Below are 18,801 nucleotides of genomic sequence, written 5' to 3' on the forward strand. Positions count from 1 at the left end.
ACAAAAAAAAAAAAAAACACAATTCATTTCTGAATTCTGCAATACCAATGTAAACTGTGAAATATGCGAAATCACTTTATTTTGAGCACATAAAAGATATATCTGAAGTGCAAATTACTTGTTCTTAATTTTCTCAGTTTAAATGTCATCACAATTTTTCAACACTTGACTTGCAAGGCAGGGATTCTGGTCAATACATTTCTGTCTGCGGCCTCTGAGGATTTGGACTTTTTGGGGCTGTGGATTTTACAAGTGCACTGTAGAAATGTTTTGGCTCGGTCGCAAGGTCATAAAACATTTTCTGCATGCAACAGACAACGGTAGCTGTCAGTTACTATAACACATGACAAAGTTGGAGACACAGGGGTTCTGGAGGACCCCTGTAATGGCATATGCAGGGATGTGCTCATAAATACACACAAATTCATTCAATACATACAAACAAACAAACGTAAACACATGCACAACTAATAGCATTTACACAAATGCAACTCTACAACCACTAGAAATGCAATGCCTTGCTCAAGGATACTTCAGTTATCTAATTGTCTGACAAATGCCAAAATACATTACCTGCAGTATTTCTGTCATTTCTTTAAAAACAATCAACCACTCCCCGCTTTTTTATACAGTTTTCATACACGTCTGCTACCTCTTTGTCCATAATTCTGTCATGCTAACCATGCTGTGTTCAGCCTGCCTGCATAATACACTGATTTGCTAGACATCGGCCTCTCCCCCACCAATCTCCATCAAAGTCAAAAATGCAAAGGATTGAAAACATTGTTTATTGTATTTCCTACAGTTGACAAAATCTATAAAGAGCTGTTGCAAACCGTATGAAAACAGTCCATTTGATGTGACACCAGTGGCAGCTGGAGTGACAAGGGGAAAACAACCTATAGCATATTTCAGCCCGGTGGAGTGTAAACAGATCCTGTGGGTGAGAATTGAATTGAAATCACCTATATCGAGAGTTAGATTCCTCCATTCACACCCCAGGAAATGGAGGTTGGGTAAATGTGACGACAAGCTCAGGGAGCGACCACTGGTCTCTGTTTGCAAAGTGCATGTAGTGTCTGTGTGCAAATGTGTACTGTGCAACTACATGTGTGTTTACAGATAGATAGCAAGCCCGGGAGTGAATATTTACTGTACAGTAGCATGTCCATTGATCCCTGAGGGCTTCAAGCGTGGGTGACCTCCAACGGTAACGATGGGGGCAACATGAAAGCAGCCCTGAGCCGTGACACAGATACTGGGGAGGGAGGGGGGAGGGAGGGATTTGGTGGTGGTTGAGATGGTCAAAAATCAATGTTTTTGCTATTCCTAAGACACCTGTCTTTAAAAGTCAGAGGAGGCGAATGAGCGAGGAGAAAGGAGGGTTAATAGGTGAAGGGTGCTGGGAACTGAGAGCAGGGCATCAGGGAAGGAGTGGGAGGAGGAAGGATGAAGTGAGGGAAAAGAAATGGATGGATGCCTAAGAGTGGGAGGTCGACCTCTTCTCTCTCGACTGAAACTACTTCCTTCCTACCTACTCAGGTGGCTCATTAAACATGATGGGATTAAACAGAATAAATTAACAAGACATTATATGTGCGCTGAAACATGAGGAAAAACAAGAAATAAGCCTACCCCCTTCATCTCTCACTTCTTCAATTCTCTGCATAAATCTGTCTACTGGCACTTCCAAGTAGGCTAAAAATGAAAAATACTGGCATCTTCATCTTGGCATAAATCTATGCTTCTTGGGATTTCCGAGTAGGCTAAAAACAAGCTGTTGGCAGAGGATGTCATTCCTAATGCTGCCCTAATGCTGCTGGCTGGAAGAAAAAGTTGGCACATAGCACTAGTGTATCAGAAAAACCGCACACTGCCCATCGCTGCACTGCAAGTTATTCAACTTTAAGCCATTTTGTCACTAACCTAAAAAAGTAAGACCCAACTAATTTATTTTGAATAACGTAAAGCTTTAAAAAAATAGCCTTTGCAAAATGCCGGGAAAACCCTATGATAAACATGATATATACACCCGCAGTGCATGCACAGTGTTTCCATAGGATCATCTTAGCAGCTCAATAACAGTGGCCTGAATGCATGGTTTTGGCTTTAAAACTGAGAGAAACTTCAGTAAAACACAAAAAGGCCTAACCCTAAATCCAGTGTGAATACACATTTAGATGAAAGCCTCTAGTTTATAATTCTCTATACTATGTGAATCAAACACAGACTTAGAGCCCTCATGGCCATCCAGTGTTCTAAAGGCATAAAAAATGCACTTTTTTCACCTTATTCCATGAACGACTGAATGTGTGTTGTGAGTGAATAGGGGGCCTGTTTGTTAAGAGAGGCCAAATCCCATATGGTGAACAGCAGCTCCTCTGGTGAGAAGAGAGGCTGTGAAAGCCACCGGCAGCCCCTCTCCTCCATCCGTGCTCCGGAGATGAAGGGATGTAGCGCCTGCCTCTCCTTGTTCCTCCTTTCTCTCGCTCCCTTTGCCTCCTCTCCTCCCTCTTTCTTGGCCAGGGGTTAAACTGCTGCACTCTAACCTTCTTGGCAATGATTTCATTCACTCTGCTTCTCTCGCTCGCTCTCTCATCTCTGAGAGAGATTTATTTCACAGTATGTAGTGGATTAGGCCCCCCTCGTATGCCCCCGGACAAAAGCATTGTTTTAGCACTAGCCTGTTCGCTGTAACGGGAGGAAGCTACCGCTACTAACCATCCACAATACGGCCATTGTGGACACAGGGCTGGAAGGACCCTGCCTCGGAGGCCGTCTAGACTTTGAGCCCGGGCCGATTGGAGAAACAGAGGGAGAAAATCCCATCAGGCAGTGGAGTGAAAGTTAACTAAGGTAACCTGCTGTGAACCTGATGAAGATGTCAAGCCAACATATGGCAAAAAATGTCTATTGTCAGAACAAGGAGCTTTCTTCCCTCTGAGGGAGGGTATGGTGGAGGAGGAGGAGACGAGGGGTGGCTAAAGAAGACTAGGGGGGCTGTACAACCTAAAGGAAGGAATAACTGTGGTGGTCATCGTTTTACTTCTGGATCAGTAGCCTTATTCTGGCTGGGAGGAGGCCCAACCCCTCCACTCACAATTAAAGGAGTAAGCAGATTAACTGGCGTCTTTCAAAGGCCAGCAGAAAGAAAAACACACTCACAGACGTTTAAAACATTTTTTTTTTTCCTTTTGCCTATCAAGTCTCAGATTGCACACTGCAAATGGCATTACATTTCATGCTGATTTAGTGAGCAGAGGTTTTGAGAAAAGAGAAACTTCTTAAACGATGATATGGTCCTTAAATTTACTAATACTGATTGGTCACACCATGTTGTTACAATTGAGGACTTGGGACTGACAGAAATAGTGAAAGCCTGATGGAAATCGTTAACCAACTCCATTCAATTACAACAGATTTATGTTTGATATTAAATTGGCGACTAGATCTCAATTGAAAAATGACATACTAATGCAAAACATCCAAAACAGGTATATTTCTCATAACATTTCTTATAATAGACACTAACAAATACATCACAGCACTGATCTAGATTAGGTCTGTAAACTAGGTCTAGATTTGCAAAGGAGTGATACAATTTAATTCCAGTGCTTGAAAATTTGAATAAACAAAAAGAAAACAACCTCTAAGGTAGAGCCTGCTTTACCAGCCAAAAAAAATCAACTGGCAGGCTTCACATGTGAGAGATGCTGGCCTCTGGGATTTCTAAGCCATTTCTACAGCTACATCTGAAGAAGATAAACAACAGACTCAGCCTCACTGGAAGGAGAAGAAAGAAAGAGCTGCATGGTGATGATGTGACCCTATTAATGCCACATTAGTTGTTCCTTCTTCCCAGCTTTATGAGAGAAATGCTTCAGTAGGATGAGCTGGGAGAGAGACAGAGAGAGAGGGAGAGAGGGAGAGAGAGAGAGAGGGAGAGGGGCGGGGGGGCGGAGAGAGAGACAGAAAGAGAGGAGTGAAAGCGATACTGTCTCCAGGCTAGTTGGGATGCAACCCAATTTCACAGCTTCACGAGTGAGTGGCACAGCATATGGATGCAACCTTTGTGACAGCCTCTGTGTATCACCACATATCAGCGTTGATATTCCCAGTCAGATTCCATACTGGTCCAACATTATGTCAAACACCAGCTCCGCATGACTGCATCTTCAACACAACACACAGGCAGCATGTTTGTTATGGGGGGGGGGGTGGTGTTAGCCTCCTAAGATAAGAAAAAAACAAACCAGTGCCTCCTGAGACAGACTACTTTCCAACTTTCTCTCTACTGCATGATGTTCAGTTGCAGCAGAAATCAAGTGTGCTTACATTCTGGCCTAAAATCTAAGATATAATCATTTGAAATCTGAAATCTAGATGTTAATATTGTCCAGATACATGGGGAGATAGAGAGGGAAGACTGCAGCAGCACAGGTAATGGTGATTCCATCACTGGAACCAACACTTCTTCATGTAATCATACATATCTCTCCATATGGTCCAACCATCTGCCTCAGTCAAAAACAACAACATCTATAAAGGCATAGCAAATTAATATCTCTTTCATTAAGCTAATATGCATAAAAAAGACACGGATATAACCTGTAGCAAGAGTAGAACTCACCTCATGAGGTAAGTTAGCTTTACTTTTACCCTGAACCGTGTGGAAATTATCGTGGAAACTTTTGAGGTTGTTTTTATGCCTGGACAAAGACTATTTGTTATGATTGCACACTGTTATTGAAGCTTTACTGTCAAAAAGGAATCCCTGATTTTTGGTGAGGCCTCACGTGCCAGAAATGGCACCTTAGCCTGATGAGTCTGACAAAATGTAGTTTTTGGATAGACACAACTCACAAAGTTTAAGAAAGCTGTAGATGAGGTCATTGTCAGTCAGTTACACATGCTTATGGGACAGTTCCTTTTCTAGTCTTTGAGGTGGTGGTTGCAGCATCACAGAAAACACTGTGTGCAGCGCAGCAGCTCCTTGAGGTGTGGAGAGGATCGATCTCAGTTAATGTCATATGGCACAGCACCCAGAGGCAGCCGTGTGGTGCTGATGACAGTGTAAAGCCTTGCCTTTGGCGGCTACATGCTCGGTGCTGCAGAGCTGTGATTTGAAGTTCACATGCAAAGGCTGACAGACAGACAGCTCTCAGTCAGGCAGGCAGATAGTCAGTGAGTCAGCCAATCTTTCCACAGGGATGACAATACATCTGTATCTGTTAAAAGCGTACAATAGCACCTAATCCTGAACACATTCACAGGGGTCTCAGTGCTCTGCAGGACTGATGGTGAAAATGCTAACAGAAAAATACTGGGCAAACAGTGTAGAACCACTGAAACTCAAACATACGTACACAAAGACACAAAATCCCCCAATGTTTCACTGGCTTCAGTAGAAAAAGCAGAAGGAAGGTTTCACAAAACCCCAAATTTTAAAGGGGTTATCTCTGACGGCCATTGAAAGAGCTCTTGGAGTCCAAAAAATTCAAAACGTAACCCATCCATTATCTTATTCTCCATTTTCTATTTTACAGTTTTATCTTTGTTTCAAATTGTTCCACAAACTGACTAAAATGTGTACAAATATTTCTGTCTTCACTTTGGATGATGCTGTTTTCACTGCAAACTCAACAACAAGGTGAAGCAACTTTGTAACAAAGGTATTGGATGCTCCATTATCTCTGCAGCAGTCATGGATTTAACTTAATTCATCTTTTTTTTTTTTATTCATAACAATCAGACACATATTAACACACATCCCACATTCATACACTTCCCTACTTGTCACAATGCATTGTCATGCTTCATAAAGCATCTTCTCTGAATCTCATAGGAACTGGAAGAAATGGGCATAGACAACAAGTGATTCATCAGACGGCCAGATATGACAACATAACTACACCCACTTTCACACGCAAACCACTGTGTTTGATGTGGGTTAATAAACACACATTCTACCCGCTTTGGACCCATTCATTTCAGGCTGTTGTCACAGCTTTAATTCCTTGACACCCACATTCACACAGGACCATGGTTTACAGCACTAGTTCCATAGAGATGACTGCTAAAGCGTTAAATTACAAAAGAGCTAATTAGAGTAGCAACCAACAATTATTTCCAGATAATTATTTCAGATTAATTGATTAATCATTTAGTCTATAAAATGTCAGAAAATCGAGAAATATACTATGAACAGCCCAAAACCAAATCTGTAATTTTGTAAAGCACACAAGAAACCAGCAAACCAATGAATGTTTTACTTAATAAATGTGTTTTACAACTAATCAATTATCAAAATAGTTTTTGATTCATTTTCTAATCTAGGATAACAAATGTAAAGGTTATGTGTTTTCGCACTTGACCTAATATAAATAGTGTTCAGCGCTCTATGTTCAGTTCATTGCAAGTTATTGCTATGTTTATACTCAAGATTCTCCACTGCAGACAGTGGGGGCAAAGTGGTGACATTTTATAGGATTTCATTTCTTTTTATTGGTTACGGTATAATGAGTGAATGCTTATTAGTAACTTAGACTGTACACAAAAAACATAACCACATTTGTATACTTTCATACCAAAGCCACCAGACCAGTCCGGCCCTGGTCAGGAGCAGGTCCTGAGGCTCAGCTGGATAACGCATGTTAACCCATTGAGACTGACCACAAACACAGTTAGTCTTATCTTAACCAGTCCCCATGCAGACAGTTAATGAAGGAGTATTCCACTTTTAGGATACACATGACAACAGAAGAGGGCAGGAAGATTTGAATGATAGATGAAGTATAAGAAGGTGAGGGAAGTATAAATGTGTGTGTATGTGTATCTGTCTATACATAAACAAAGACTGTGGATGAAGAATATGATTTGCGATGATAAATGGTCTCAGACATTCACAAAGGCATCAAGATTGACCTACATTTTCTGTCTTGAAAAATAGGCCAGAACCCAAATTAAGGGCCGGTAGGGCTGTACACGCATGTAAACGCCATCATCTTCACAATAATTGTGTGGTGTTAGGCAACATAGGAGCAGCCTTGAGTGGAGAGACATAGCCTGAGGGCATAGCTGTTGACATGTAAATAGTGAGGATAGAAGCTGAAATGACAGCACAGACAGTAGGCTTGCACCACTAGCTCTGCTTGACTTGGGTCTAGCCTTGGCCACAGAATTAAGGTCTAAAGGACAACAGTCTACATGTCAAGATACCAGTACTCATATCATGTCAATAAGTAGGTTGATTTCCTTAATTGCTGGAGAAAATACATTTCTGTCTTTTACATCATTTGTCTTTAAGACCATTTTACATCAGTCTATGTGGCAGCAGCCACGTGACTCCAGAATACAACCGGATACTACATCTTCTGTAGCAATCTCTGCCTTTGCCTGCTTTTTTTGTTTGTCTACAAGTACAGTACACAGAATGGCTGGAGGTCCGTCAAAGTTCCCCTTCCAAATAAATCTGTGGGATTTTATGTTATATGCAATTTGCTAACAATACAATATAAAATGAGATAACAACAAATGCGTTTTTGTACTAAACCTTTACAGGTAGTTTCCTGGCGGAAAAGTCAGAAAAAGTGGTGGCCTTTTTAATGTGGTTGGGATCCTGGATGAAAATCATTGTGATCTTGTTATACTGGCCATCATTCGCAGTGCACACAACATGAGAAATGGGCTGGTTGCTGTAGTCATAAGAGGTGACTCAACCCCAAATCCTGTTAAAATCCTGTCATCATAAAATCTGCTCAACATGACGGTCATGAAAGCAACATATTTTTGAGCCCAGCTTTTTTTTTTCTTTTTCTTTTTTATTAAAATCCAATTTTGCAAGATAGGACAGATTAACATCACTAAAGCTACATTAAAGCAGGAGCTGCACTAATCCTGTTCATTTGTGGGCTAAACTAGGCCACATTGGTATTACATGCATAAGAACCAGCCAATCATTGTTCTTTGACTCAGAATAATTGGTTGCGTGTGTTTGTGGGCGTGCAGCTGTGTGTGTTTGGTTGTATACGTTTATGCCATCTGCTGTGCTGATCACTGTATACTCCTGGCCATCAATTGTCATCTACTGACATGATACATGTGAAGAAGAGCTTAGCTTCAAGATGACAGAGATGGAAGCTAAATTCAGCTGGACATTAACTTAGCCCCTGCTTCATGTATTTATTTTTAAACATATCAAATTCCCACAGCGCTCTAGAAAATAACTTGAGAGCAGTCACAAGGGAATAAATTCATCTGCCATCAGACAAAGATGCATAGCGCATGCACACAAACACACAAACGAAAAACAAGCCACCAACAACAATGCTGTGAGGCTCCAAGCGAGGGTGATGTGGTGAAATTCTTCTGCATTCATCAAAATCATCTCGTTTTAAATTATTGATCGGGTCCCTACTTTTCCCCACTTATTCGCCGTGGAAAGGGTAAGTCTAAAAATAGCCTGTGAGCGTCAGTGCCTAGAAGTCTTTCCATGTTCTCCCAGTCTGGCAGCATTAGTGAATTCAGATGAGCCTCCTGCAGCTCTCACAGCTTCTGTGTCTCTTTCCCATGCACAGCCACACACATCCACACAGCCGTGCACGCACGTACCCAGCCACATATACACAGTACACTCTATACACTTAAACGTGTACCTGTTATCACACACTCGCACAAAAAACTGTTTGCCCCTGGAGTTTCAGCACTGCGTCAGGGAGTGGGAAAAGCTCAGCCAGCAACCCCCACAGTATCTCACCTCTCAGTTTATAGACTACTGCCATCAGCATATCCACCACCCCCTTCATCCTCTCTCCCCCATCTCCTTCCCTTCCTCCCTGCCCAGCTCCACCTCATTTTGCCCCAGTTCCTCATGGATTGGCCAATAATAACTCTGCACTGTGAAGAAACAAGAGAAAAGTCCACTTGCAGCCGTCTTGATAGCGGTGGATGCATGTGTGTTATGTGCTTGCCAAAACATGAGTGTCGCGAGGTCACATGGCGCCACCTGAAAAGTCCCAGTGACCTGTTCCCCCCTGTTCTCCCTGTAGGGCCCGTCTGTCCCTGTCATAACGAGTGATAATCAGCAAAGAGGGTGAAAAGGATTGCGCCTTGTTGGTGACTGTGCAAACAACGTGTGATTACAAAGAAAAAGTTGATAAGCAAAAAGAAGAACAGGTAGAGACAGGTGATGCACGATGTGAGTAAAGCATGTATGTGTGAAAAAGGCAGCTGTTCCTGGAAAGAATGACTTAACAGCAGCAACAGTAAATTTTCCGTCCGCAGAAAGAGAGTCCTCTCCTTCAAACCCTCCTGCCAGACCAGCAAAATTAAAAAGATTAGAAACTTAATTGCATTAATTTTGCGAGCAAAGTTGAATTCTCCCGCTTTGAAAATGGAGGAAATCCTTAAAATGCTTTGTAATATTTATTAGGTAACTGTTACTACCAAAGACACATACACACAAAATATAGAGATATTGGAATGCTTGGAAGCACATTGGTGCCCTTACATGGGTGACAATTCACATGTCACATGTCACATGTCGGCACTGGCCAAAAACTAACGCAAACAGTCAGTCAGTGTGAGCTTCTCCATATAATCTGAAACAAAACAGGCTGGGGTGAAATGTGAGGACACCACTTGCTTCCATCTCTTTTAAATAAGAAAAGGGCTGGAACTAGACCCAGAAAGCAGCAGGCCACTACAGAGTCACTGAATGGATGAGTGACTGCGAGTAGGGAGCTACAAATGACTCCAGACATGAACAAAAGATCAAGGCCGGAGAGCACTGAGAAAAGCATCGACATTGACTGGCCAACTATGCCATTCCCATAAGCAAAAAAAAAAATTCAAGTGAGTCTTATGTTATAGTTTACCGTACAATGTACTGGGATGAAACTGTGGCGAAAAACACAGTATTGCTCAACCACAGACACTGAATTCACACTGCTCATCTGCTCGTCTAGACTTGATTTGTAAATGAGTGAAACTGATAAGAGTGTATTCTATTATACAGATGTGTAATTTGATCCTTGGATGGTGAGTCAGACATGATCCTATAGCCACTTAGACGAAACAGAATTAAAGAGGATTTCTCAAAATTCACCCACACTTCGTTACCATAGTAGGGAAGTTAAGACACTTCCTCAATTTGATTCAGGGGAAACAGATAAAAAGACAACAAAGACTTGGTTGATATCTGATTCTGTGCAAAAGAGCCAATTTAGCAAAGTCATATGGGCGAGACAAAAGAGAAAGGCAGAAGGGTTGTGAGATAAACAAAGTGTGAGACCCTGGGGTCCTCTCAGGAGTGTGAGTAGAGGAGTGTGGCCTCTCTAATGACCAATCAACACCCTCCTTGTTGCCATGGCATCTGCTAGTACTCCAATGGCCTCCCGTCTGAGTGTGAGCCGTGAACTCAACGCACAGTCGGAATCCAATCAGACTGCAGAACCGGCTAACACTTGGGTCAAGGAGCAATTCTGACATTTTGCAGAATGTCAACGTTCAACCTTTTCTAAAAGTTCTACTACAGAGGAGTTTTGCTCTACGAACACAAAGGGTGGAAATGGAATTCAGTGAGAGCCAAAGGGGGAAAAAACGGATCATCACAGTGCTACTTGAGGGGGGCTACAGCAGAGAAGGAAGCGGATTGATAATAACTAGCGAACAGCAGGTGACACTGTGAGACCTCCGGGTCTCAGCGAAAATGTTCTTAGGATACAGAACAAGAGTAACTTTTCCTAATTGGACAAAGTGAAGCTATGAAGCCACGTGAATCAAAGGGTGAAATGTGTCTACTCTATACTTTTGCATTCTGGTTTTCTTCTACAAATTTGTGAAGGAGGAGTCCCAAAACCTATGCAAGTGCAATTTTAACAGTTAAACCTCCTGCTAGTGACAAGTCATTTTGAAATACAAAAGCAGAAATTAAACCTGTCATATGTCTCAGAGAAAAAAGACACATGCTCAATAGTATATAACTGACAGGCACAAACATGAGATGGGAACCAGATAATAACAATCCTCCAAGGGTAGGGGGTGTCATATATTGTAAAAATTGCAAAACCCTTTGAGGCAAATTTCTGATTTTGGGCTATATAAACAAAATTGACTTGACTTGACTCCATAACTGGTTATTCCTATTTGGTGTTATGAGGGGCTGGGGCCTATGCCAGTACGCATGGGGGGTGAAAAGCAGGGAAACACCCTGAGCAGAATGTCAGTCTATCCCAAGGCACAGAAAAACATTCATATTCACTCATACAGAAGGACAATGAAGAGCTCCCAATTCATCTGACCTGCATGTCTGAGCTGTGGGAGGAACACAGAAAAAGAAAAGTCAAGCGTGAGAAACAGCATGCAAGGCAAACCACACAGAGAAGAACCGGGGCTTGGTTTCAAACTCCAGTGAGGCATCACTGTTAACCAAGCTTCCCTCATTGAGGTGTTTTTCTTTTTTCTTTTTTTTTGAAACTGTAAATCGTTCCCCTAATTGCAGCATGAATGTTGCGGTAAAATTGATATGCTGATCTATTAAGTTTATTGCTTTGTTACTGGGAACAATCTGGCTGGAGGGAGCAGGCGAGGACAGGTAGCATCTGTCCCCACCTACTGCCTTGGCAGCGTTAGCGTCATCTGCTAGCTGTGGCAGCATCTTGGAAGCACATCAATATGGCTTTATGTAGCCAGGGCCGCTAGTAGCTAGCATGCCAGTCACGCTCTCAGGCAATGCTCGCTCACAGCCTGAGCATCCACAGAGCACTGAGCCAACAGAGCTAAGCGGAACTGAGCTCGGGCTGAGCAGGGAGGCCAGGTCTCCGTGGACCTGCATGAGGAAAAAGGGCCAGTGTCTGTCATCTATCCACACATCCATGGTTAGAAGTGTGGGGCGAAGTCCAGATATGAACACTGCCACCATTGTAGCTGTAAGCTTTATTTTCTTGCCCCCCCCCCCAGCAACACTTCAGTTATGGAATGTTGATGCGCTCATCAAATCTCAATTACTGATACATTTTTGCTACCAGGAGACCACTACTCCAACAACCCCAAAAAAATCTTCACTACAATACAAAACCTATTGTATTCTGATCAAATCTGTGAGTTCATGGACTTTTGTGCTCTTATTTTCAGCACGAATGGTCATGGTGGCTCAAAATCACAGACCCTAGACCAGATAGTTTATTTTAGTGGCATTGATCTTAGACAGGTCCATTGTCAGGTTTTTTTTACCTGAAATACTGAGACAAAATGTATTGTATTGGTAAATGCTACCTTTGGACTAATTTCAACAATTCTTCTATAAATGTGACAGTTTTGTTGTCCACAATAAAAATTATCATTCATTATCAATAAAAACAGATTAATCATTGGAGGCTTATAAAACACAAAATGTTATGCTGACATTCCATTGACATGATATTAGCTTCTTTTGCAGCACAATCTTGCTACGTGCTTGAATAAAGACAAGTTAAATATTTTAATCATCAGTATGAAAAAAAACAGTAATGCTGTCACTCAAAACTTTCACTTCCACTCTGCTGCTCATTTTTCAGTAATTAATAGCCACACAATATTCACACAGAATAAGCTGTACCCAATATATTAAATAGAAATTTCCCTTATCTGACGGTAGTCAATTGGTTCTTATTTTAAAATATGCACATGGTCAGGGATGGGTTGAATGGTGCTTAGTGTAAGTCAACAAATCTGGCTATCAGCATTGCAGGGGGTAATACGGCAGGGGAGGCTTGGTAAGGGGGAGGCAGCCACAATTAACTGGTTAGATGAAAAGCTGCATGTCTGAGTTCGGATGAAGTCAAGGTAAGCAACACCTTTCACCGTGTTGTTCCTGTTGTCACACCACCTATATGGAAAGTAAGCATAAGTCCAGCCACTGAAATCCCCCCCACAGATGGAAACTGTTTCTATCAGCTGAATTACTTTTGGTCCTTCAAAACCTTCACAGTTATTATTTCTTGATTAACTATTGATATCAGTATTAATAACTTCATTCAGAACTCAACTGTCAGCCTGTCACATAAAGAAATATTAATTTATGGACCTTACACTGTTTCTATCCCAAAATGTTAACTTTATAATGAGTGAGCAATCTATTCTGAGACCACTGGCTTAAAACTGGTGAAACAACTTAATAAAAAACAGGCTTATTGCAGCCCTGTCTGCAAACATGTGGGTGTCATCTGCACACACAGCACTGACTAAGGAAGGTGTGAAACCCAGTTAACACAGGAAGTTGAGGGAAAGGCGTACTGACCATCTATAAAAAGGGCTCATCTATTTTCAACTGACTACAATACAAGTTTTGCTATTAACTCTGTAGTTTGATCATGACAGCTATTAACAAACGGAACTACTCTCCACACAACAGCAGTATCATGCCATGCTGTCACACATGGATCTAGTTTCAGACCTGCAGGACCAGGATGTGGTAAGAGTGGCAAAACACGCAGGTGCAGCATCAGCAAAACCCTGCACACACCAAGCTTTCCAGTCACTCAAAGAGGACACCCTTTCACTCACTTTAAAGCACTGCACAATAAACCCAATGGCTGGTAGAGGGAGTACACAGAAACTGAAATTCAGCCAAAATCAATCTAAAATTAAACTTGTATTCCCTAAACTGTGAGGGGGAGATATGAGAAATATGAGCAAGCTGAAACCTTCCACCACTTCCCCAAATGCTCAAATGTTCTACACAATGTTGCTATGACAATTTAATTATAGTCTATCAATGTTGCACTATTGTTTCTTCGCCTCTGTGAGGTAGTGGGACGATTATGTATGAATGTGAAGTGGTGCTTTTTTGGCAAAGTACCCAATGTTTGGCTGTAGGAGAAACAGCTCTAGTTTGTGGTGAGTGACTGTAGAGGTTTCACAGCATGTCCAAAGCCTGTCTGTTATGACTCACAGTATTAACCCTTTCAGCTCTTTATAAAAGTATGTGCCATGGCATTGAGGCGAATGCAAACAGAACTATGGGTTAGGTGATATTTTACAGTTTGACACATCTACATAAATAATATGTGTGCAAAATCTATCCAGTCAGGCCCCAAGAGTCTATTCAGCACAGGGTAACTATTCAATAAGCATTTCATTTCATGCAGACTTCAGCTAAAGCCAAGTCAAAGAAAGGGAAATTGATCAGATTCGGAGAGAAGTGATTCATTCCTCATATGAGTATCTGAAACTGCTCCTTTAGAAAACAATCCACCACAACCATAAGCCCCCACTGGCAGATATACATCTACATCATAACAACTTCCTCAACAGGGATGTTCTTCTATCCAATCAGGACTGAGCACGGAGCAAAGAGAGCACTTCAGTCAAATGACTGAGCAGAATGCTCATGTTCCATTTGACCTGAGGGGTGTGCAAACGTTGCTCTGTAGCTGTGCTCCAGGGAGAAGCAGTCCGGATATGAGTCTGACCCTGGATCATACATGGGGGAAGTCAGTTATTACAGCACGGGCTGGTGGTTTATGAGTTTGGTTTAAAATCTAATATCAGAACTACATCCAAGGACAATGTTCAGTCTACTCTGGTCAGCTCAGCAGCTGCACAAGTGAACCGTCCACATAGCACCTCTTTAATGTCAAAACTCAGTGGGCAAAATAAGACAGCTGGTGTAATATGCAGTGAAAATGTTTTTACATGATATTTGACTTCTGGGTGACACTGGATACTGTTGTGAAATATAGGTTACTTTAATTCCCATATTCATAAAGGTAGAATATATGTTGTTCTTCAGTGGCCACAGTCATTTCCCAGGCTAGTCTGACCACTTTTTGTCCCGACCACCACTGCTGGAATGTTTGACCACTGCAAACAGCAGAACAGTTAATGCAGCTTGCTGACCCAAGCGTGATCTCTCTACAACAACCTTTGTGGGGTCATGGTCACAGAAGAAAAGCCCACAATGGTGAACTTTGGGTCAGGGTTAATAAAAGAATAGTACAGAATTGAACAATCAGTCAAATAAATAGGGAATGCAAAATGCTAATACAGATCTAAAAGCAGCTAACATTTCTGACATTGCCATTCTATAGCTGAACTCACTGTTGACTTCTCTTCTTTTGTCCTTAGGATCTTGACAGAGGAAACTCTGGAGCACATATAATGACACTACAGACATAATGATTGTTCTCATTGTGCAGGACTAGACTCAGTCATGCAGTGTAGTTCTGTGATACTCACTGTCTGACTTAAAATACTATGCAAGTGCATTCGGTAAACACAGCTGCCAACATTACTTGGCATCTTGGCTGTAAAGCCTTACAATTACTGTAATTATACTACAAACAGTCATTCTTTTAGCAAACCAATGGTGTAGAAAAAGATACAACTGGCAAACATTTAAAAATCTTTATCAAGACAGATTACAATAGGTCATTGTTACTCTGTTGCCAATTTTTCTTTTTTTTTCTTTTTATAAATCAATCTATTGTTTCGGCTATGTAAGACGCTTGTGAAAAATGTGCATCAAAAATTCCCAGACAACAAGGTGACACCTTCTCATGTACTGTTTTCATATCCAACAGCCATAACCCTTATATATTAAATTTACAGCGATATGAAACTGAGACAAGCTTCAAGTCTTCACTTTTAAGATGCTAGAATGTCTGGCATTCCTGTTGGATAAATGGCTGGAAAAATAAATAACTGGTAACTGTAAATTGCTGGACAATTAATGCCCATTGGCTACTGAATTAAGCACTGATAGGCTAAGTGTAACATATATGTAATAATCATTTACAATGAACGTGCTCTGTTTACGAGTACACCTAATGATTATATTCACTGTCACCTAATCTACCAATAACTGTCTTGGTTTATCATTTTCAGTGTTTACTGACTATCATTTGGTCTATAAAATGTCAGAAAATTTTGGAAAAGCCCATCAAAATTACCCAGAGCCCAAGGCAACGTCTTCTGAAATGTACAACCAGAGATATTCTATTTACATTCACATACAGTGAAGCAGCAAATATGAATATATGACAAGCCTGAACCAATGAATTTTGAACAAAAAATGTCTTGAACTATCAATCAGTTATCAAAATTGTTCCTAATTAATATTCTGTTGATCAAATATTCAATTAATTGACTAATCATTTCAACTTTCTACACCAAGATGTTTACAGACAGATACAGAAACATCACCTACCCTCATTTTCAGATGCTGGACATGCCACCTGTACAACCAGATCAAATGTTCTTTCTGGATTCTCCCTGGAAAAAAAAAACACCGTTTATTCTGGGGAAACAAGGGGAAGCTGTTGTTACATAGAATTACTGTCAACAAGTGTCTGTATTCAGCATTATAGGCAAAGGCACATACAACAATGTGTTACTGATACATTTCATTACACATACAGCATATTCGTATTCATAAAGTGAACCTGTGCTCACTTGTCCTACTTAAGTTTACATGAGTCACACTGTCAAGAGCCGACTGTGTCAATAACAGCAGGTTAGCTAAAGCTGACACTGCTCTGGTCTGGTCTGCATGGAAGAACGACAAGTTTCCTATCTCTGATCAGATATGCAGAGAAACTTGGGTCACAGGACCTGGTCGCTCGATGTCGTGTTCACATGTAACCTATTTAATGTTGTGCGCCTGGCTAGCGGAGCTGCTAATTGGTAGCCAGCTAGTCGGCAGAGCAACAGACTGACTGACCCAAATGCTGTCGAGCCAGCTGGCCTTGGCAGTTAAATCCACTGCTGGAGATGATGGCTCAAATTACGCCAAACATTCCTTCGTATTTCACGTTCAGGTCCGAGTTAGCCTAACGTTGCATGCCTGAGCCACACTTTAGCCGTTAGCTCGACAGTTGGATATCAAGAAGAGATAGAGGGGGGGGGGGGGAAACATATAAAACTCGGACATCTTACTTTATTCTGCTGTCCATGGTTTAGCTACAACATCGCGACAGCTCCGAGCTGTCGGCGGCTCTGCTGTGCTGGCTGTCCGTTAATATCCACCTCGTCCTTCCTATGTCTCAGCCGTCACTTCTCCTGCTTTATCTGATACCGGTCGAAAGCTGCCGCGACCGCATGCTAGGAGGTGGGATAGTGTAGTAGTTTGTGCCGTCCTTCTTGCTCTTAATGTGGCCTGAATCTCTATCCCCACCTCCCCGAGGTCCAACACCACGGTGGTTATTTCCCACAACAAACACCACTCCAGGAAGTGCTGTCAAAGATTTGGTGACGTCAGCGACTCAGACAAGCACCTCTGACTGCCTGCGAGCGTCTTGCTTCCACTTAATATGAGTAACAGGTATGATGCACACAGACCTGAGCAGCGTTACTCATGCTTCTGATGAAAAATTGTGTCCCGGTGAGACTATTATTAGTTCAATAATTGTAGCAGCAGCAATATCGCCCCTCAGCAGTGGCTCCCAAAAGTGGGGTCCTGGGACCATCAGGGTGACCAGGTAGAATAATTGATGAACCTCAGTCTGCTTTCATAGAACCATGCACCTAAATTGAGACACTATAACAAATAATCATTATTGGCCCCTATTAACCCCCACTTTATGTCATCATGTGTTATCATTTTCCCAGACACAGAAACCAACCGACTAATTGCAATAACTGATTTTTTTTTTTTCATTTTAATCAAAAATGTTAATAGTTGCTACATTTCCACTTTTGTATGATAGCAAATATTTTTGAGTTTATGCCTCCCATGATGGAATATTACGACCTTGTCTGAGGTTTCCTTTGTGTTAATTACTTGACACATAGTAAGTCAGATAAAAGTTCTCTGTGGATTTGTCAATATAAGTGACCTCTTTTACACGATACACAGTTGTTTGATTTGCTAACATAAAACACTGACTGGAGCAGCTTTAGGTCCCCCAGTGCTTTATTCCACAGAAGTATATTGAGTGAAAATAGAAAAGAATACTTGAAAGTTTCGGATGAAATTCAGTGTAACAATATTGGTGAAATAGGACTGAATTTTCTACTGGGGAAAGCAAACAACTATACAGGAGCCCTGAACCTCTAAGAGACCCAAGTCCCAGACTGAAAGTCAACTGTATTTGATAATATGCAAACTGATTTAAAAAGGATCAAATCAGTCTTGCCTCAATTTTGTGGCCCCCTTTTTTTCAGAAGGTCCCTGTGTCAATTATCCCTGTAATATTATGTTGGATATTGTACTCACATGAAGCATATTCCTACATGAAGGTGTGTTTAATCTTGACACACAGACAATCTAATATTATTCCAGCTCAGGCGTCCTCTGAGTCTCTGGATAAATAGTGTGCTGTAGCCATGAGGTGTTTGCTGTGTGTACTGTACTTTAGGGAAACTGACAAAACAGGGTTCATCCACAGTTTGCAGAGGGCAGCAAGTAGGTTCTGGGGTGTCAATAGGGCCCCAAAGGTATCGGTATATATTTTGCCTCTAATAGGTTAATCTGGCCAGGGACACATTTTATGGGTCACATGTGATGAGATGTGTCATACAGATTTTGTAAAGAGACATTTGACCAGAATTGTGGATTCAAATTCGTTGATTAGTTGGGGTTTGGGACATTGATATCAGCGCTCTCACATTTTACAGCTTTTCAAACCTTTTGGTTTGGTTTTAGGTGGCCTGAAAGGTTTGAGAAGCAAACTTGAAGCTAGAAGTTTATCAACTTGGTCTGAGTGGGGAAGGTAAAACAGCAGTGCTTGCCCCTCCCTCATTACCATCAATGAAGTGCCCTTTAGCAAGGCCTTGAACCCTGAACAGAGGAACTGCTCAGTGGCCAACAAATCCAAGTGTTGT

The 18,801-nt window shown here is 41.6% G+C and overlaps 1 protein-coding gene across 2 annotated transcripts in view; it reads right to left on the reverse strand.

The window, feature by feature from the left end:
- dennd1b (DENN/MADD domain containing 1B) overlaps positions 1 to 17,216 on the reverse strand; it is a 105,475-nt gene extending 88,259 nt beyond the window's left edge. For both annotated transcript variants that reach the window (XM_087173926.1, XM_023406029.2), the window contains exons 1-2: positions 16,915 to 17,216; positions 16,187 to 16,251 (exon numbers count right to left, since the gene is read on the reverse strand). In XM_087173926.1, the coding sequence (XP_087030052.1) occupies positions 16,187 to 16,251; positions 16,915 to 16,931 (82 nt within the window). In that variant the 5' untranslated portion in view covers positions 16,932 to 17,216. The remainder of the gene's footprint in view (positions 1 to 16,186; positions 16,252 to 16,914) is intronic.
- Between the last annotated feature and the right edge of the window lie 1,585 nt (positions 17,217 to 18,801).

Source organism: Seriola lalandi, unplaced genomic scaffold (assembly GCF_002814215.2).
Source record: "Seriola lalandi dorsalis isolate HSWRI2012SDOR001 ecotype SW California unplaced genomic scaffold, Sedor1 jcf7180002054293, whole genome shotgun sequence".
Lineage (NCBI taxonomy): Eukaryota > Metazoa > Chordata > Actinopteri > Carangiformes > Carangidae > Seriola > Seriola lalandi.